Source organism: Amphiprion ocellaris, chromosome 14 (assembly GCF_022539595.1).
Source record: "Amphiprion ocellaris isolate individual 3 ecotype Okinawa chromosome 14, ASM2253959v1, whole genome shotgun sequence".
Taxonomy (NCBI): Eukaryota; Metazoa; Chordata; class Actinopteri; family Pomacentridae; genus Amphiprion; species Amphiprion ocellaris.
Genome location: NC_072779.1, coordinates 2,176,516 through 2,198,814, shown reverse-complemented (window position 1 = coordinate 2,198,814; position 22,299 = coordinate 2,176,516). Strand labels below are relative to the sequence as shown.

Sequence of the window (22,299 nt, the reverse complement as noted above, 5' to 3'; positions counted from 1 at the left end):
GCAGCTGCAGAGACAAAAACAAGAATTTTTACACAGAAATCTGTGAAGAAAATTCTTGTTTTTGTCTCAGATATTCTGCACATCATGTTCTATCTAGCTAGAGTCTGTCTATCTATCTATCTATCTATCTATCTATCTATCTATCTATCTTCTCTGTGTTTAATCTGCATTTCTTCCGTCCTTCATTAAACCTCCAGATTTTCCATCCTTTCCATTGATCCTGCAGCTGTCAACATGTTGCTGTGCAGATGTTTCACAGCTGTCCTTCTTCTCCTAAACTCTCCTCGGAGTTCACGGCGACACACACCAGTCATATCGGAGGAGCATAAACAAGAAATATTCGCAATAACAAACATAAAGAAAAATGACACGTGCAGTTTGCGACAAAAAAATAATAAATCTGAAACGCTGCCAGTAACATTTAAATGACGGAACACACACAGACAACGCAGGAAACGCCAGACTCACCAGCGGTCGTGCAGCATTGTTGTGTTGCCGTCGCTAACTGAGCATCTCTCTCAAATCTAATACACCAGCGCTGCATCCCTGCTGCCTCCCCCCTCTCTCTCCCCCATAACGCCAGGGACCATTAGGATTATAGCGCCGTAATCGCTCAGAGAGAGAGCAGGAGGCAGATGGAGGGAAAACAGGGATAGAGGAGGAAAGAAAAGAGTCAAGGAGGACGCTGGTATTCCTAATGATCAGTGCCTGGACCGCTACACATGTTGACATCTTAGGTTTGAAATAAAAGAATGATGGAGAATTAAGGAGGAGAGGGTTGTATCGATGTAGAGAGAATTCTGGGTGAAATATCTTTTTTGTGAACTCTCTAAACCTGTTTCCAATCACCAAAGTGACTCTGTTTATCAACTGAAACTTTCAACTTTAGCAACCTTGAAGGAATCATGCGTGAGTTCTGTCAGGAAAACTAAAAAATCTGAGCCTAATATCCTGATATTTTATCAAGATCACTTTATTTGATTGCACAAATTCTCCAAAAACAACAACAACAAAAAAGCTAGACTAACTCAGTTGCACTACAAAAAATGAACGCTTGTCCTTAGTTTGTAATTTTTTTCCAAACAATTTGCTGATATTTTGTAGATTTTCCCTGTTTTTTTGATTTATAACATCTAGTAAAATAACAGAAAAAAGTATTAAATTACATGTTGACTGTATAAAGAAAAATTAAAGAAAACCTGTGCATAATGTCCACATTAAAGATCTATATTTATACAAATAGAGACTTGTTCTTTTACAGCTTGTGATCATAAAATTACAGTTTTATTGTGTTTAAATCAGCTTAAAAAATCATTATTTTATAGATATTTGCTGTTTTGTTAAACTGCAGATAATAATGAGTAAATTCACAGAAAAAAATACTAAATTACATGTTAACTATAAAAGACAAGTGAAAACTGTTAAAAAAAAAAGTATTTTCATAACTGGTTTTGTTCTTTTACAATTTTGACCATAAAATAAAAATTTTTTATGGTAATTAAATCTGCAAAAAATGTTATAATTTCACAGATATTTGCTTTAAATTGAAAGAAAAATCTATATTAAGGATGGAAAAATAGTAAATAGTTAATTTAAACTGTTATTTTATGTGTTTTCCTGTTTTAAGTTACAGATAATATCTAGTAGAATTGCAGAAAAAAAATTGCAGTAAAAATAAATTAACAAATTTTAAAAAACTGTAAATAATGTCCACATAAAAAAAAATCTGTATTTTTTCTTTTTCTGTGTGACTATAAGATTACAACATTTAAATGCATTTAAATCAGCTAAAATATCATAATTTTTACAGACATTTGATGCTATTTTCTGTTTTAACTTATTTTTTCATCCTTGCTGCCAGATTTTCTCAGCTTTTTAGGGATTGTTTCTGCAGAATCGAGCAGAGAATTCAACAAACGGTGGAGATAAACCACTTCATGATGAATCACCAGGTAGATATTACATACAAAGCTGAACTAGTCTCCCCTCACTTTTTTCCATATTAATGTTCAACTGCTCAGATTAAAACCTGCTCTTAAATGTCGGTGTTGAATAATTTTATTTAATCTGAACATTTTGGAGGAACTAAACATTACTGGACATTCCTACTAAACCATCACTGGTGTTTTACCTTCATTCTGATACGTTTCTTAAATGCGTCTCTAAGTTCTTTCGGCGTTTAGAAACACTAAAAACTAAACAATGTCCTCCAACAGACACCAGTAGAGGAGCAGAAAAGACAGAAAAAAGTGAAACATGGAGGATGTATGGAAAGATGATAAAGATGAAAGGAGAAACAGCCTGAGTGTGAAGAGCTCAATGTTCTGTCACTTAGGTCACCTTCCCTGCAGTCACGTGTCATATGTCATGCGTGTGCACATGTATGTAACATGTTTACAAACAACAATGAGTGAACACGTCAGTCATGTCGACATAATTAAGAACTAAAAACATTTGTTTATAAGCTGTTAAACAAATGATCCATCAAAATCTGCCAGAAAAAAAATCAAGAAAATCTAACATGCAGAAACTGAAAATAACAGCAAATATCTGTAAAATATTTTTAAAATTCAAATACAGTAAAACAATGTAGTTTTACAGTCACATTATGTAAAAGCAGGAATTACCAATTGTAAAAATATAGATTCTTTTGTATTATTAAGATTTTTAAAAGTTTTGATCATTTTGTTTTACAGTCAACGTGTAAATTAATGTTAATAAAATAAAAAAATTTGTGACTTTACTGGAGTTTAATTGTAATTTAACAAAACAAAGAAAAGCAGTAAAACAATACTGTAAAAAACATTTTAAAAATTATTTACTACTTTTTGACCCATAACACCAAAATTTTCCCTGAAATAATGTCAAACATCTGTAAAATTATCACATCTTTTATCTAAATACAGTTAAACAGTCTAATCTTCCAGTCACATGTTGCAAAAAAACTAATTGCCAAATGTAAAACTATTGATTATTGAAAATTATTATTGACTTTATTTACTATTTTGGTCTTTTTGTTTTGTTTTTCTTTTGTCTTTTTGAGCCAACATGTAAATTAAGGCTTTTTTTTCTGTGATTTTACTAGCTATTAATTACTTACCAAAACAGAAAATATGTAAAATAACAGTTAAAAAATATTATTTACTACTTTTCAACCCATAACACCAGAAGTTTCCTTGAAATAACATCAAATATCTGTAAAATTATCACATATCTTTTATCTAAATACAGTAAAACAGTCTAATCTTTCAGTCACGTGTAACAACAAATTGCCAAATATATGAAAATATAGGTGTTTTAAATTATTATGGACCTTATTTACTATTTTTGTCTGTTTGTTTTTCTTTTGTTTGTTTTGTCTTTTACCTTTCCCAGTCAACATGTAAACTAAGACTTTTTTCTGTGATTTTATTACATATTAACTATTATTTAACAAAACAGAAAATCTGTAAAACATCAGTTAATAATTTACCACTTTTCAATCCTTCACACATTTTTTCCTTGAAATAATGGCAAATGTCAGTAAAACAATTATACTTCAGAGCTAATTAAATAAAATTAAACTGTAATTTCAACATCAGACATTGTTTGATAACGAATTATCCGCTAAAATATATGTATTTTAAATATTTTACAGTTTTCGTTCTGTTTTTTTGGGTTAACATGTAAATTAATATATTTTTGTCTGTGTTTTTATTATCTGTAATTTGTAAACAAAAAAGGGAAAATCTGTAAAATAACAGTTTATTTTTCCTTAATATACACATTATTGTCCTTAATAAACATTATTTAAATACCGAAAAATAATAGTAAAATCATTTTATTGTCATTCTGAGTAACTTATGGTCACACATTATAAATAAACTAATTATTATATATTATATAATTAATAAAGAAGACAGAATGTTGATGTGGACATTACAGTTTTTGACAGCTGACATGTATATTCATACCTTTTTCTATGTTTTTTTTTTGTTATTATCTGTAATTTAACACAACAGTAATGATCTGTAAAATAACTACTGCTTTTCAAAAAATTACAGTTAATTAAATTTTTTTCAGCGCATTATATTGTATATTATTATATTTGCACATTATGAATCAATAAAAACGTTACTGCACTATGCTTGTTTTGGTCATATTTTAATCACTATACTGCATATACATGTTGTAAAGTAATGGAATATATTATAAAATAAAATAAATTCCATGAGAACATGTACAGTGATATATAAATGCATAAATATATGCCTTGTATGTAAATATATGCGGCCTGTGTGATGTTAAAGAACAACAGAGTTGTTGAAATTTAGTTTTTCTCGATGAAATCTGAGACTAAATAAAGAGCACCAGGTAGGTAGTGTAGATGCTCCTCCTATGGGGAAAGTTTAAGGTCTGTAACCAGAGTTTGGCGTATTCCAGCTCTCTGGTTGTCTGCCTCTCTGGGCTTTCTGTTTTTTTGTTTTTCAGCCTCATCAGCCATCACTAACCCACATCAGGCTTTTCCTCCCTGCCAGCGAGCATCAACCTGCCTTTTGATCAGATTCCCACTTCAACCGGCGGATTCCTTTCAGCGAAGCACTTCTGACAAATCCGTGAGTTCCTGCAAGGTTCATTACAGATGCCTGAGTTCTTATTAAAATCTGCAGCAGCTTCTTCTCCTTCAGATGAAACTCTGAGGTTTGTCTTCATCAAAGTAAATCCTCTGAGTGAAGCAGTGACTTTCTAGAGGAACAAACGCCAACGTGGAGGATATAAAGGTTGAACTCGCAGCAACGAAACACGACCTCAAAGGCAAATTAAACAAATGCGAGCTCATGGCCCTGCTTTGTTTTCCATCTTTGTTTGACATGAGACTGTCGTAAACTCAGTTGGTTTAATCCTCAGTCCGAGGTTTTCAATCCAATACCATTGTCCCAAGATAATTTGCACTTTAATTAAAGGGGCACCATGACAAAGACTTACGTGTTGCTTAATAACCTCCAGCCAGTGAACATATTAAATAAAGCTGATGGATATCACATACTATATAGTAGATAGTTGTAAACTCAATTGGTCTAGTCTTTAATCCAGTCTGAAATATTTAATATTTGCTAATACAGAGTCCAATCCAGTATCAGTTTCCTAGATAATTCACACTTTAACTATTGTAGATTACCTGTAGTTCCTGGATGCGCCACCAGGTGGAGCCTCTTAACGTTTAAAACACTACAGCAACCAGATTCTACAATTCTACAATTTAGCAGACGCTTTTATCCAAAGCGACGTACATCTGAGAGTAGACACAATGCAAGCAAGGATCTAGTCAAGAGAAAACAACCTGGATAAGACTCATGAAACAAGTTCAGGTGTGATAACAGGACCGTGGTGTCTACAGGAAGTGAAGACGTAATCGGATTTTTTTTTCTTTTTCTTGTAGTCTGTCAAGTGCAAAGACGTTCAGTAAAGAGTTGGTTTTTAGTCTTTTCTTAAAGACTGAGAGAGATTCTGCAGATGAAACAGAGTTTGCTAACTCAGGAACCACAGAGGAGAAGAGTCAAGTTATGGACCGGCCCTGTTGTAGAGGTTGGATCATGCACTTTTTGTTGTCCGAGTGTAGACCTGAATGAAAAAGTTAAGGTAGGAAGGGAGCTGTTTTCATTCTAGTTTTGTATGCAGGCCTTTCTCGCTATTGGCCCTAGAAAACCCATATCAGTCGATCCCTAACAGTGATCCAGTGATAGTTAAATGAACATGCATGACTCATCACAGACAGGAACTGGTAAAACCAAATTCAGCCTTTTTTAAATGGTAGCAATTTGCCAAAATTCTCATTCACGACCCATATCCAAGCTCTCTTATTTGTTGGTTAGAATTCACTGCCACAAACACAAAGATACACATTTCTAAATAAGCACCAGCAGAACAGCTACAAAAAAAATCCTCTATCTGCCATGAAAACAGCCCTGAGGTTTGTTTTCATCTCTGCGGTGTTACTGGGAGCTCACAGAACCAGGAGGACGTCTTTGTTCAGGGAAGCATCAGGAGCTGCTCCCATCAGGCAGCGGAACAATAGAAGAGTTTCTAACTGATGCTCCAAATATAACAGCAAGCCGCAGTTTTCTGCTCAGGGCCAAACTCTCATCACTGAGACGTCAATCTGAGTTCATACGGAGTGAATAAAAACTACCATCGGCCCGCATTTGTCAAAGAGAACTCTCAGCCGCAGAGAATCACCTAACAACTACAAATATTTAGCAGTAAATAGGATCTCACACTTCACTACTGTTAAAGTTTCTATTAAAAGTAACAGAATCAGTTCAAGTTGAGGCTGAACTCCTGAAAACATGAAGGTCTTTGGGGTTCTGTCGAAGATTGACCTTGAGATTCAGGTTTTCAGCTGTGAGAGGATCATTTCTGCTGCCTTTCTGGGTTATTTATTCTCACATTTCTGCAATTTTCTTTTGCCAATTTGTAAACATGTATTGATAAATAAAATCTTCTGCTGCCTTTCTGTTTTCTGCCGGGTTATTCTACCTTAAATCACCAGAGGGCATCTCTGATTTACTTGAAAATGTTTAATCATAAACTATGGATATTTAAAATGTTGGTAAAATTAATAATTGCATCGACTTTAATACTGTGTGTGTAAATTAAACTCAAATTTGTTGTTTTCATGCATGTAATATTTTGTGTTTAAATACACAACTGCAGCAAAAAATTTTAAAAATGTTAATCAGACTAAATTCTATGGGTGAATTAATTGATTTCTTAAAAACCAAATACTATTCAAAATCTACTTCAAACAACTTATTTTTCTAAATGTTGTCATGAATATTGTAATTAAATATGTTACATTTTAAAATATCTTTTAAAGTACTTGGATAAAGTATTTACAACAAGCAAAAACTGGCATTTATCCAAGATGTTTTAAAAATATTGATGCAAACTATTTTCTTAATATTTTTTTTTGTTGAATCCAAATATTATTTTTTAGAGAATGCAAATATTGATTATTTTCACTGTTGATTACTTTCTGGATTAATTGAGTCGTTATTTTATCTATGAAATGTCAGAAAAATGGTGAAAAATGTCAGTGTTTTCACAGACCAAAATGACAAATGTCTTGTTTTGTCCACAAACTCAAAAATATTCAGTTTACTGTCCCAGAGGAAAGAAACCAGAAAATTATGGAAGCAAATCAGACTCACTGGATTTTGAATTTGAAAAGCTGTTGAATTTTTAACTTTGAATTTTGTTGCCTCGAAGTTATATATATGTGTACTACCATTCAATAGTTTAAGATCACTTACAAATGTCCGTGTTTTTGAAAGAAAAGCAGTTTTTTTTTCAATAAAGACAACATGAAATGAATGATAAATCTGGTCTAGATATTGCTGATGTGGTAAATGACTATTGTAGCTGGAAACGGCTGATTTTTAATGGAATATCTCCATAGAGGTACAGAGGAACATTTCCAGCAACCATCACTCCTGTGTTCTAATGCTACATTGTGTTAGCTAATGGTGTTGAAAGGCTCATTGATGATTAGAAAACCCTTGTGCAGTTATGTTAGCACATGGAGAAAAGTGGGAGTCTTCATGGAAAACATGGAACTGATGGGTGACTTTTGAACGTCAGTGTAGGTCAACATTTAACTCATTTTTGAGCAACTTTAATTCATTTTAGAGCAATTTTAACTAATATAGAGTAACTTTAATGTAGAGCAACTTTAGCTAATATAGAGCAACTTGTATTAATATAGAACAACTTTAACTAATATAGAGCAACTTTACCTCATATAGACCAACTTTAACTAATATAGAGCAACTTTAGCTAATAATATCAATTAAATCTCATTTAGAGCAACTTTAACTTATTTTAGAGCAACTTTAACTCATTTTAGAGCAATTTTAACTAATATAGAGCAACTTTAATTGATATAGAGCAACTTTAACTCCTTTGGAGCAACTTTAAATAATATAGAGTAATTTTAACTAGGTCAAATTTAGTGCTTCCATAGTGAATAATCACATTTAAGAAGCTGCAATCAGAAAATTTAGATTTTTTTTCTAAAAAGACGTTTCGACTCAAAAAAGCAACAGTTTGTAGTTTGTTATTTTTTTGGGATTTAAAACTTCTAGTGAGTTTTATATGCAATGAAAGCCATTTTAAAGTCCAACTTACTCAACAATTGGTAGCATAAATTTTTAGTAAACTAACATAACTAATTTAATCGTCTAATACAAAAAAAAAATAGGATAACCCTATGTGTGTTTTATTTCAGTTTGTGTTACTGCTATTTTTTTCTTGCAGTGACAGACCTTAACCAGTCTATCGGTGTGATTCGGAGGGTTTTGGTCGGCGCTGTTACTCACCGACCTCTCAGAGCGCTGACCGTGGACTTATCAATCCTGCAGAGACACAGACAGAGGACATGCTGTTAATATGTGCAGCACTCAACATGCCGAGATAACAGCAGGAACATTACTGGGGCGCAGGAAGAGATTTATATCTGCATAGTCTATTAACCTTAGTAACCTGGGCGAGGGAGAGGTGTGATCTCAGAGGTTCACCGCAATAAAAACCCTATTTATTAAAGTGCTGCAGCGACGCTATATCACACATGTTCAGGACGGAAGGGTAAAGCAGCCATAAAACGGCACATATTGAACAGAACGAGTCACAAAATGGAAAAGAAACGATCAAATGTAACAATATTTTAATATTTTCTTCACAGTTTACCAAAGAAATTTCTTCAAGCTGCTCGTTTTGTCCAAACAAACAGTCCAAAACCCAAAAATATTCAGTTTAATATCCCAGATAAGACAGAAACCTGCAAATATTTGCATCTAAAATGCTGAAACCAGCAAGGTTTTGACATTTAAATGTGCCTTTATAAAGTCTCCTCTGGTTGTGTCGTATTCATCAGGTTTTTATGTCTGTTCTTTTCTGTAAAACATTTCATTTTGTGGCAAAGTTTCTTAATCTCTATATGAAATTCACTTATTTGTAGTTTGGTTTTATTAGACAAAAGTGTTTAAATTGGACATTTATCAATCCAAATAGTCAAAAACCCAAAATATTCTATTTAATATCTCAGAAGAGACAGAAACCTGCAAATATTTGTGTCAAAAACTTGAAACCTGTAAAGTTTTGACATTTTTTGCTTTAAATGTGCCTTAATTTAAAGTCTCCTCCGGTTGTGTCATATTCATCAGGTTTGTTGTCTGTTTTTTTCTGTAAAATGTTCAATTTTGTGGCAAATTTTCCTAATTTCTGTATAAAATGTACTTATTTGTTGTTAGGTTTTATCAGACAAAAGTACTTATTTAAATTGTACATGTATCAAACTGATCCTTTTATCCAAACAAACAGTCCAAAACCCCAAAATATTCCGTTTAATATCTCAAAAGAGGCAGAAACCCATAAATATTTAACTCTGAAAAGCTGGAACCAGGACAGTTTCACAGTTTTGCTGAAAATATTTAATGATTAAAACAACTTCAATGATTAATCAGCTATCAAAATTGTTTCAGTACCTATAAATACATAAATAAATAAATGCACAAACAAAAAACAGAAACTAATGAATGAAAGGAATAAATAAAAATAGAAAACAGTGAGCTGAAGTGACACAAAAGTTTCTCATAACTATAAACTGGAACACTGATGAGTCAGCTGATCTGAACCCACCTGAGCTACATGTAGGAGACCAACAACACGGGACTAAACGTGACCATTTTAACATACAAATATCACTGCTGTGTCCCAAACATGAACTGAGGAAAATGCTGGAAATTCTCTCCGACATGTGAACAAATATCCCTTAAATAAAACGTGTCATGATGATGCCACCACCATGCTTCACATCATGATGCCGCCACCACCATGCTTTATCTCATGATGCTGCCACCACCGTGTTTATCTCATGATGCTGCCACCACCATGTTTATCTCATGATGCTGCCACCACCATGCTTCACATCATGATACTGCCACCACCATGCTTCACATCATGATGCTGCCACCACCATGCTCCAGGTCATGATGATGCCACCACCATGTTTCACATCACGATGGTTCACATCATGATGCTGCCACCACCATGCTTCACATCATGATGCTGCCACCACCATGTATATCTCATGATGCTGCCACCACCATGCTTCACATCATGATGCTGCCACCACCATGCTTCAGGTCATGATGATGCCACCACCATGGTTCACATCACGATGGTTCACATCATGATGCTGCCACCACCATGCTTCACATCATGATGCTGCCACCACCATGTTTATCTCATGATGCTGCCACCACCATGCTTCACATCATGATGCTGCCACCACCATGTTTATCTCATGATGCTGCCACCACCATGCTTCACATCACGATGCTGCCACCACCATGCTTCACATCATGATGCTGCCACCACCATGCTTCACATCATGATGCTGCCACCACCATGCTCCAGGTCATGATGATGCCACCACCATGTTTCACATCACGATGGTTCACATCATGATGCTGCCACCACCATGCTTCACATCATGATGCTGCCACCACCATGTATATCTCATGATGCTGCCACCTCCATGCTTCACATCATGATGCTGCCACCACCATGTTTATCTCATGATGCTGCCACCACCATGCTTCACATCATGATGCTGCCACCACCATGTTTATCTCATGATGCTGCCACCACCATGCTTCACATCATGATGCTGCCACCACCATGTTTATCTCATGATGCTGCCACCACCATGCTTCACATCATGATGCCGCCACCACCATGCTTTATCTCATGATGCTGCCACCACCGTGTTTATCTCATGATGCTGCCACCACCATGTTTATCTCATGATGCTGCCACCACCATGTTTATCTCATGATGCTGCCACCACCATGCTTCACATCATGATACTGCCACCACCATGCTTCACATCATGATGCTGCCACCACCATGCTTCAGGTCATGATGCTGCCACCACCATGCTTCAGGTCATGATGATGCCACCACCATGTTTCACATCACAATGGTTCACATCATGATGCTGCCACCACCATGCTTCACATCATGATGCTGCCACCACCATGTTTATCTCATGATGCTGCCACCACCATGCTTCACATCATGATGCTGCCACCACGTTTATCTCATGATGCTGCCACCACCATGCTTCACATCATGATGCTGCCACCACCATGCTTCACATCATGATGCTGCCACCACCATGCTTCACATCATGATGCTGCCACCACCATGTTTATCTCATGATGCTGCCACCACCATGCTTCACATCATGATGCTGCCACCACCATGTTTATCTCATGATGCTGCCACCACCATGCTTCACATCATGATGCTGCCACCACCATGTTTATCTCATGATGCTGCCACCACCATGCTTCACATCATGATGCTGCCACCACCATGTTTATCTCATGATGCTGCCACCACCATGCTTCACATCATGATGTTACCACCAACATACCAGTTTTTATTCATATGTTCTGTCGTTTTTTTGTTTTTGGCATGTACAAAATGCAACCCCTCATTTAATAATTTACTGGGGGCAACTTAATAGCCTATTCCCAGCCGCAACCTTGCCTGCATGTTATTCTTCTGCTCTCTTGCCCCACATTTCATATCTCACTCAAAAAGTTATTTAAAAAAAAATATTCACGTTACATAACGCCCCCTTTATGTAATCTCTCCTCTGGTTGTGTCATATTTATCAGGTTTGTTTTCTGTTTTCTGTAAAACATTTATTTTTGTGGCAAACATTCCTCATTTCTTGGACAAAATTGTAGTCGACAAAAGCAACTATTTCAAATCTGAATATGACGTAAACAAACAGAGAACAAACTGAACGTCTTAGAAAGGTTTGAGCCTCACCTGTAAAGACATGAACACCTCAGTTTAACATTATAGGAGAAAACAAGGTGGTGAGAGAGGAAAGGAAACCAGACGAGAGGAAACAAGAAGAGGTAAGATGGGAGAGTAGTAACGTAGAAATGGAAAGTGAGAGAGAGCGATCGACCTTGGCGTTAAAAGCCTGTATGTATGATGACTCTGTAAAAACTCAAGTCCCAAAGGTCATAAATAACACATCATGCTGCTAAATCTGCTCTCACACTCTGACTACACGAACCACATGATCACACAAAGATGGTCGACGGCTGAGTGAAGGCACGCCACCTCGTCTCAGACTGCAGTCCAAACGCAGGTGTTCATTTACAGGTAGACAGTAAAGATGCTCACTATAATACAGACTTAAATGGGTTTGGATGCACAGCAAGAATACTGTGAATTAAAATCACAAAAATCTGGCAGCACAAGCTCCTGGAAAAACACAAGAACAAATGAAGGGAACAAACATTTCTTCCCTTGCTGTTCAAAAACCTACGAGCTTCATCGCTCACACAGATACAAATATTAAGCTGACAGTGCAAAAACTCGATATGAGTACTTCTCTAGTGCAAAGTCTTTATCTATTTTCTGTGCTGAAAACATTTATTTTGGTGTTTTCCATCCACAATATTTCTGACTGTGTCTGACAGCAAGCATCTTGTTTTTGGCCTAAGACCACCTTAAATTGGTCAAGTGTCTGGTCATAAATCCAAGCAATAAATCAAGCAATTAAACAGCGATTAAACCAGCGATTAAATCAGCGCCACAAGGCTATAAAGCATAACAGCGATGGAAAATAGTTTCTAAAGAAAGCAGACAAAATAAAATTCAGTTCCCATGAAAATGATGTTGGATCTCATCAGTCAATTGGTGATTGTTGATGCAACGTTATGATAGTATTAGCAAAAAGTTGCTAAAATTTTAGGATTTCAGTTTTGTTAACCTATCTGAAGCCTGAGTAGTGTCTGGGTGGTTTTATTTTTGCTTCTGTAGCATTTTTTTCCTCACTGTTGGTCCATTTTTCACTGAATAAAGTCCTGCCCCTCTATGGAACTCAAAAATTACTTCTGTGCAGAATGACACCGTTATCATGCAATAAATCCTGAAAATAGAAAATTAAGAGTTGTGCTGTAGTGTCTTTTAACCAACGTTACTTCAGCGTTAAACTAGCTGGCCCAACTTAATTAAATGAAGCTGGACAAAACCCTTGAATATAAGTTGATTCAAACTAAATAAAGAACGTGTACATTAAGTTGGTGAAACTGAATTTCTTGATTCTGCACAAAAGCAATTTAGTGAGGTGGAGAGACTTTTATTCATTGTTATAAGTTCATTTAAAGACTTTTTTTGTAGTAGGAGTCCAATTGTATTGGACCAAAAGGAAAATATGCAATAGGGCTTCGGTTTACGACGTTTACATTTTCACCAGAGTTCCAATTTAGGACGAAAATCGACTCACGTCACACCGTAGCAACGGAACTCCGATGTAAGTCCAGGACCTCCTGTGTCTGTAGCTGGAGTTAGGCTTGATATACACAAGATGGCTTAATAAAATTTAAAAATTACAATCTGTACAATGTCTACACTACTTTAAGGCACATTTCTAGTCTACTGAGTTCATTAAAACTTTATTTATCCTCATGAGGACAGTTTTAAATGCAATTATATGTGAGGTTGGTGATAAATAACATATTGAGGTAATAAAAAGCATGAAAACGGAAGCTCACACTCTAATAACCGGATTAACGTTAACACAACTTTAGAGATCCATGTCAGGAGAGCTGAGTCGACACTTCCTGATCTAATCCAGATCGTGGAGAAGGTGGAAAACAGTGAAGGTGGGTTTAATATAAACTGTTCCGCCAGCTGCCCCCGAGCTGTTCCTGCATTATTTAATACTGCAACTCTATTACCCGGCTCGGTCTAAACACTGGCAGGACGGAGGAGCCTGCACGAGGTAATCTGTGAGGGTGTACCATCTGTTATTGTATTATGATGAGGGAGGACGAAGGAGGAGGAGGAAGGAAGGTGTTATGTAAGGAAATATTGGATGCACAAACTCCCACACTCGAGGATTCTTCAAGGAGGGAGCTGTGACTGGAAATAAGGAAGGAAAGAAGGAGGCTTAGATGGAAATAAGGACCTAAATGAGAGGAAGAAACAATATAAAGATGGATGTGGATGAAGCTGGGGAAAGTATAGAAGAGGAGGAGGTCTAGAAGGAAACAGAATCAAAGAAGGAGGTAAGAAAGGAAATGAGGACGTAGAGAAGGAAAGGAGAAGTCATGAAAGAAGAGAAGATGGAAGAGAAGGAAATACAGAAGGAGTAACGAATGACAGAAGAAGTAAGAAAAGGAGATAAGGAGGTAGAGAATGAGATGAGGAGGAAAGTAGATAAAGATGGACAGGAGGAAAGAAGGAGTAACAAAAGGAGATGAGGAGATGGAGAAGGACAAAAGAAGAAATGTTAAGAAGGTAGAGAAGGAGATAAGGAGGTGGTAAAGGACAGAAGGAGAAAGTAAAGGAGATGAGGAGGTACAGAAGGACAGAAGGAGTAGGGAAAGGAGATGAGGAAATTTGAAAGTAGAGAATGACTAGGGAAAGGAGATGAGGAGAAAGGTAAAGAGTTAAGGAAGTACAGAAAGAGATAAGTAGGTATAGAAGGAGAGAGTGAAGGAAAGATGAACTAAGGAAATGAGAAAAGGAGGTAGAGGAGGAAAGAGGAGTGAAGAAAGGACAGAAGAAGGTAGAGAAGGAGATAAGGAGACAGAGAAGGAGGGAGTGAAGGAAACATGAACTAAGGAAAAGAGATGAGGAGTTGGAGAAGGAAAGGAGTAAAGAAAGGAGATAAGGAGATGGAAAAGGAAAGAGGGAGTAAGGAAACAAGATAAGGAGGGGGAGAAGGAGATAAAGAGGTAAAGATGACAAAAGGAGGTATAGAAGCAGATAAAGAGGTAGAGAAGGAAAGGAGGAGTAAGGAAAGGAGGTGAGGAGGTGGAGATAAAAGGAGTAAAGAAGGGAGATAAGGAGGTAGAGAAGGAAAGAAGGAGTAAGGAAAGGAGAAAAATGTAGAGAAGGAGATGAGGAGGTGGAGAAGGAAAGAAGGAATAAGGTAAGGATATATGGAGGTAGAGAAGGAAATAAGGAGTAAGGAAAGGAGATGAGGAGGTGGGGAAGGAAATAAGGAGCAAGGAAAGGAGATGAGGAGGTGGGGAAGGACAAACTAAGAATGGTAAAGAGTTAAGAAAGTAGAGAAAGAGATGAGGTGGAGAAGGAGGGAGTGAAGGAAAGATGAACTAAGGAAATGAGAAAAGGAGGTAGAGGAAAGAAGGAGTGAAGAAAGGACAGAAGAAGGTAGAGGAGATAAGGAGACAGAGAAGGATGGAGTGAAGGAAAGATGAACTAAGAAAAAGAGATGAGGAGTTGGAGAAGGAATGCAGGAGCAAGGAAAGGAGATAAGGAGGGGGAGAAGGAGATAAGGAGGTAAAGATGGACATGAGGACATACAGAGGTAGATAGGGAGGTAGAGAAGGAAGGATGGAGTAAGAAAAGGAGATGAGGAAGTAGAGGAGGCAATAAGGATGTTAAGAAGGAAAGAAGGTGTAAGGAAAGGAGATAAGGAGAAGTGAAGGATATAAGGAGTAACTGAAGGGTATAAGGAGGTAGAGAAGGAGATAAGGAGTAAGGAAAGGACATGAGGAATAAGTGAAGGGTATAAGGAGGTAAAAAAGGACATAAGGAGTGACTGAATGGTATGAGGAGGTAGAGAAGGAGACAAGGAAAGGACATAAGAAGTAGGTGAAGGATATAAGGAGGCCTGCTGGCAGGGGGAGGAAGGTAAACAGGAGCAGTGAATGATTGAAAAGCAGCTTGTGTCAGAGTTTCCAGGTTTGTTTGTGTATTCTGGTCACAGGGAGTTTTGACAGATTTACTGAGGCGAGAACGACGGCGACGCTCAGCAGCTACTTTACATTCATCTCCGAACTGGCGATCCGCTTTGGTTCCTCCTCCTCCAGAGATCTACAACGGCAAGCATCAGGTCGAAGCTGCAGCGTTTAAACCAACCGTCACTAATTCTGCAGAGAGGAGACGACAAACTGTCCCAAAAACTGTGAAGTGTTGGAGACAAGTACAGAGATTATAAAAAGTCTGGAGGTTTTCCCCTTTTACTGCTTTTCAACCTTAAATCATTTCAGCTTGGCTTTTCTTGTCAAGGATTTACAAAAAAAGATAGCTTCGTGTCAAAAGGAAAACAGATTTCCACCCTGTCATTAAAAAATAAAAACGTAAAATAAGTGGTTTGGGGTTTAGAAGACTAAGGAGCATCAATCTTTATGTGTTTCTGACAGGGTGAACAATTTACTCCTTTAGCAAAGAAAGCTTCATGTAAGTAGCCCATCTGAGCGTTCTGTGCTGCAAAGCTTCAGATCATTTGAATTCCTGATCGTACACAAAGTCGTTTATTAACCACAGCAGCTCAACAGTTTTTGTTTTGGAAACGACAACAATAGAGAAGTTTCCAACCAAACCCCATTCAAAACAAGTTAAATTTTAACGCAGTCAACACTCAGGTGTCTGCTCATCCTCAAGCAGGTCAGAAAATAGAAACAGATCATTTTACTAATTAGATTTTTGGGGGGGATTGAGTTGATTCAACCATGATATCACATTGATGTCACTTCCATGCTGTGGGGTTTTTTCCCAGAACAAATCAGACAATTTTTCAGCATTTAAAGGACTGAGGATCATCAATATTTGTTCATTTTATTCTGTCTTTGGATGTAGATCACATGTAACTCTTTACTGCATATTTCTGCTGTATTTTTGACTGTGTGAACAATTTACCGGTTTCACAAAGGAGAAAAGCTTCAAATCATTTGAATTCCTGATCGTACACAAAGTTGTTTATTAACCACAGCAGCTCAACAGTTTTTGTTTTGGAAACGACAACAACAGCGAAGTTTCCAACCAAATCCCATTCAAAAAAAGTCACATTTTAACTCCAGTTAACACTCGTGTCTGCTCATCTTGAAGCAGGTCAGAAAACAGAAAAAGATCGTTTTACTAATTTGATTTGTTGGGGGGAATTGGGCTGATTCAACCGTGATGTCACAGCGATGTCAGTTCAGTGCTGTGGAGTTTTTTTCCAGAACAAATCAGACAATTTTTCGGCATTTAGAGGACTGATGTTCATCAATATTAGTTAATTTTTATTCTGTCTTTGGATGTAGATCACATCTAACTGTGATCTCTGTGCACTTACTGCATATTTCTGCCCGTTTAACAAAGTTTCATGTAAATGATCCAGACAGACACCTGCAGCCCATCTGAGCTTTCTGTGCTGCAAAGCTTCACATCATTTGAATTCCTGATCGTACACAAAGTTGTTTATTAACCAGCAGCTCAACAGTTTTTGTTTGGCTGGAAACGACGACAACAAAGAAGTTTCCAACCAAAGCCCATCCAAAGAAAGTCTCAAACAAAGCGGGTCAGAAAACAAAAAGAGGCTTGTTGTGATAAATAGATTTTGGGAGAGGATTGAGCTGATGTAACCATGATGTCACAGTGATGTCACTTCAGTGCAGCTCGGGCTGGAAATGAACTCGACAACCTCCCCGGAGTGTGAAGGCGGCGTATGAAAGGATGAAGGCGCTCTTACCAGCCGAAGCCTCCGAACGACACGCTCCTCTTCCTCCTCAGCATGGTGCCTCGCTCCTCCTCCTCTCCTCTTTGTCTTCTCCTTATTGTGTCTGAGTTCTCCTCCTCTCTTTGTATCTTCCTCTCTCCTCCCTCCGGCTGCCGTTCTACCTCCTCATGCCTCCACCTATAAATACTCTCATCTCCGCCAGACGCCCTGCCTTCCTCTCTCCCTCCTCATCCTCCCACCGTGTCTCCTCCCGCCGTTAATGTTTCTCTCGTCTCCCACTTCAGTTCACGGCAGCCGGGAAAGAGAGAGAGAGGGAGAGTGAGAGGCACAGAGAGGCAACAGGAGAGGAGGTATACATGGTGTACTCTCTGACAAAGCAGAGCAGTCAGTCTGAAAACTTATCATACATAATGGAGATAAATGGACGGAAACAGCAGTTTACTGGCTTTTATGTTCTGAAACGACACAGCAGCCTGAACGCAAACATTTATCTTTACAATAGATGTATCTGCAGTGATTCATCAATTAGAGGAAAATTAATTAAATTCTGGTTTCAGTGAATCTGTGTTTCTGTGCAGCTTTACATTATGAGCAAGATTTTTAAATCAAATATCTCTGTAAAGCTGCGTACAGTTGAGACGAACAATGACTAAAATGTATTAACCCTCCTGTTGTCTTCATTTATGGGCACCAAAAAATATAGTTTCCTTGTCTGAAAAAAAATCCAAAAATTCAGCAAAAAAATTCCCCAAATTTCAGAAAATTTGCAAAACCTTCGGGAAGAAAAATTCAATAATTCCTTAAAAGTTTCCTTTAAAAGTTTTATTAAAAAAAAAAAAAAATTCCCCCAAATTTGGAAAGAAAATTCTTGTAAATATTTTCAAAAAATGAGTAAAAATATTCCAAAAAAATCCTAAAATTGACTGAAGTGATTACATATATATCAGTAAAACCTCTAATATTTTCTTTAAGAACATTCACAAAAAAATTTGACCAAAATCCAGCGAATTTTGCTGGATTTTGGTTGATTTTTTTGTGAATGTTCTTCAAGAAACATTTTTTTACATTCCTTTTTTTTCCGCGAAAAAAATTTTCAAAAATTTGACAAAACTTTTGAAAATGTGGACATCAGAAGTTTCACTGTGAAAATATATATTTTTCCACATTTTCAAACTTTAAAACAGGTCAATTTTGACCCGCAGGACGACACGAGGGTTAATATTCATTTATTTAATAAATAACAATAATAAAATGTCTGAAAGTGTGTATAAAATTCCCCAAAAGCTAAATGAAATGCATGCAAATTGTATGAATATGTCCAAAAATATTAAGAAAATGCCCAAAACATATAAATTCAATGTCTAGAAAATATTAAAAATATAGATAAAATGTCAGAAAGTAAGAACGTGTCAAGAAAATATAAAAAATTTCATAAAACATTTTTAAAATGTTCTAAAAGATTTATAAAATTACTGAAAACACCATTGATATGCCCAAAATATTAGTAAAATGCTCCAAAATATTAAGACAATGCTCAGAATGTAGATAAAACACTGTTAAATATAAGTAAAAAGTCCCAAAAACATGAATATATCCAAAAATATTCATAAAATGACCCCACAAAATAGAAACGTTTCCATTGATCACAAAATAATATAAAATTCATAATGAATTCTAACAAATGAATAAAATGTATTAATATCCATTTATTTAATAAATAACCATAATAAAATGTCTGAAAGTATGTATAAAATTCCCTAAAAGATTAATAAAATGCATGAAAATTGCAAAAATAGGAAGGACACCATTCTTCTTTCTTTTTTCTTTCCTTTCCTTCCTTCCTTCCATCCTTTCTTTCTTTCCTTCCTTCCTTCTTTCCTTTCTTCTTTCCTTCCTTCCTTCTTTCCCTACATTCCATCCTTTCATTCTTTCTTTCTTTCTTTCCTTCTTTCTTTCTTTCTATTTTCCATCCTTCCTTCCTTTCTTTCTTTCATTCCTTCTTTCCTGTCTTTCTATCTTTCCTTCCTTCCTTCTTTCCTTTCTTTGTCTCTTTCTTTCATCTAAAACTAAGCATAAGATCTAAACAGCTATTTAAAATATTATTAAATATGGACACTATTAATTAATATGTCAGTTACATACTTAGTTAAGTTCAAACTAACTTCATGAAGCTGAAACTGTCCAGACTAAACATAACTGGGTTTAAAACTAAAACAGAGTGAGCTGTGTGGATGACGATTATTTTCATTGTTGATTAATTTGTTGATAATATTCTGGATTAATTAATTACTTGTTTGCATCATAAAATGTCAGAAAAAAGTGCAAAAACTGATGAGAAATGTCTCAATTTGTTTACAACCCAAAGATATTCATTTTAATGTGGAATCAGAGACTGATTATTAATAATTGAAGACTAATTAATTAATCATTGCAGCTCTACAAATATCTTATGTATGAAAGTTACTAACTTTTATAGTATTTCTGATATTTACTTAAAGTTAATATTGGATTAAATTGTCTTTGGTATAAAATATTTTTATTGTATTGCTGAAAAAGTGAAGAAGCCTTTGAAAAAGCATTTATTTTATTACTGTCAGACTAAATAAATATGAAGTAAACATTAGACAGCAGCTGTTCCTTCTCCAGGACAGACTTTGGACTCAGTATTTCTAATTTTCTGTGCAGCATTCGGGTAAAATGTAAACTATATTCAGAGAGTTTTAGCTTGAAGAAGGTTAATGTGTGACTGAGATGGAACGTTTCTGTGCTGGAGAAAACACAAACGCCAGAAAAATCCACATTGATCAGGAGACAAAAGAGCAGCGAATGCGGCAGAAATGTAAATGAAAACAGGACAAACGGCAGCCTGTCACGGAAGAGGAAACACAAAGCGACGCTCGACGCTTTTCTAATTTCTCAGGTTTAATTCTCAGAAACTGAATATATTTACATCCAATTACCACCGAGGGGATAATGGGAATTACAGAGGGTTAAGTGAGAGCTGCAATTACTTCATACACGGAAATGAGCCGGACACAAACAGGTCCATCAGTGGAAGGTGCTGCTAGCGCCCCCTACAGGCTGCAGCTTCCATCACAGCCACAACATGAACAAACAACCTGGCCAGAAGCAGAAAATGTGTCTGCAGAGAAATACCAAAATCTCAACTGTTCATACACCTGATATCTATTAGAGCCGATTAATCAATCTGATCAAAACATCATGAAACAGTTTTAATAATCGATTGATCTCTAAAGAACTTACCGGTGACCTGTTCATTCAAAGCGAGTTGTGAAATGTCTGAAGATATTCATAACAAGTCCAAAATATAATTAAAATATCTCAAAGATATCAGTATGTCCACAAATGTCATTTAAGTGCCTGAAAAATATACATATGTTTGAAAATATTAATAAAATGTCTCAGAAATATTGATAAAATGTGACAAAAATATGAGTAAAATGTCCATCAAAACTGCAACACGATTGAAAATATTGATTAAATGTCAGAAAGTAAGAACATGTCTAGAAAATATAAAAATGTCATAAAAATATAGCCTTAAAAGATCTATAAAATGACTGAAAACACTATTGATATGCCCAAAAATTTTAGTAAAATGCTCCAAAATATTAACGAAATTCCCAAAATTCCAAAAACATACAAATTAAATGTCTGGAAAATAATAAAATGCCATACAAATAGTAATAAAATGTCCTAAAAGATTTATAAAATTGCTGAATATACTACTGATATGGGGCTGCACAGTGGTTAGCACTTTCGCCTTGCAGCGAGAAGATCCCTGGTTCGCGTCCCGGCTTTCCCGGGATCTTTCTGCATGGAGTTTGCATGTTCTCCCTGTGCATGCGTGGGTTCTCTCCGGGTTCTCCGGCTTCCTCCCACAGTCCAAAAATATGCTGAGATTAATTGATTACTCTAAATTGCCCGTAGGTGTGAATGTGAGAGTGATTGTTTGTCTCTGTATGTAGCCCTGTGACAGACTGGTGACCTGTCTAGGGTGTCCCCTGCCTTCACCTGAGTCAGCTGGGATAGACTCCAGCCCCCCCCATGACCCTAGTGAGGATTAAGTGGTGTATAGATAATGGATGAATGGATGGACTACTGATATGCCCAAAAATTTTAGTAAAATGACCCCACAAAATAGAAACATATCCAATGATCACAAAATAAGACAAAATAAAATTCATAGTGAATTCTAACAAATAAATAAAATGTATTAATATTCATTTATTTAATTCATAACATTAATAAAATGCCTGAAAGTATGTATAAAATTCCCCAAAATATTAATAAAATGCATGAAAATTGCATGAATATGTCCAAAAGATATTAATAAAATGTCCAAAACATGTAAACAAAATTCCAAAAAGATGCAAATTAAATGTCTGGAAAATATTGATAAAATGTCAGAAAGTAATAACATGTCAAGAAAATCTAAAAATGTCATAAATAATAAAATACCTTAAAAGATATATGAAATGATTGAAAATATTATTGATATTCCCAAAAATATTGGCAAAATGTTCCAAAATATTAACAAAATTCCCAAAATTCCAAAAACATACAAATTAAATGTCTGGAAAATATTGATAAAATGTCAGAAATTAATAACCTGTCTGGAAAATGTAAAAATGTCATAAAATGTTAATAAAATGTCTTAAAAGATTTATAAAATGACTGAAAATAGTATTGAAATGTCAAAAAATATTAGTGAAATGCCCTAATTTATTCAAGTG

General features: G+C 35.9%; 1 protein-coding gene across 8 annotated transcripts in view; it reads right to left on the bottom strand.

Annotated features, from left to right (window-relative positions):
• The window catches only part of LOC111572858 (rap1 GTPase-activating protein 2-like), a 57,173-nt gene that overhangs the window by 30,283 nt on the left and 4,591 nt on the right, over positions 1 to 22,299 (bottom strand). For 2 of the 8 annotated variants that reach the window (XM_055017361.1, XM_055017362.1), the window contains 2 exons: positions 17,558 to 17,823; positions 8,358 to 8,393 (listed from right to left, as the gene is read on the bottom strand). In XM_055017361.1, the coding sequence (XP_054873336.1) occupies positions 8,358 to 8,393; positions 17,558 to 17,601 (80 nt within the window). In that variant the 5' untranslated portion in view covers positions 17,602 to 17,823. Of the gene's footprint in view, positions 1 to 468; positions 517 to 8,357; positions 8,394 to 17,557; positions 18,378 to 22,299 lie in introns of those variants that run through there. The other 6 variants (XM_055017360.1, XM_055017364.1, XM_023276715.3 and 3 more) reach the window with 4 other exon arrangements.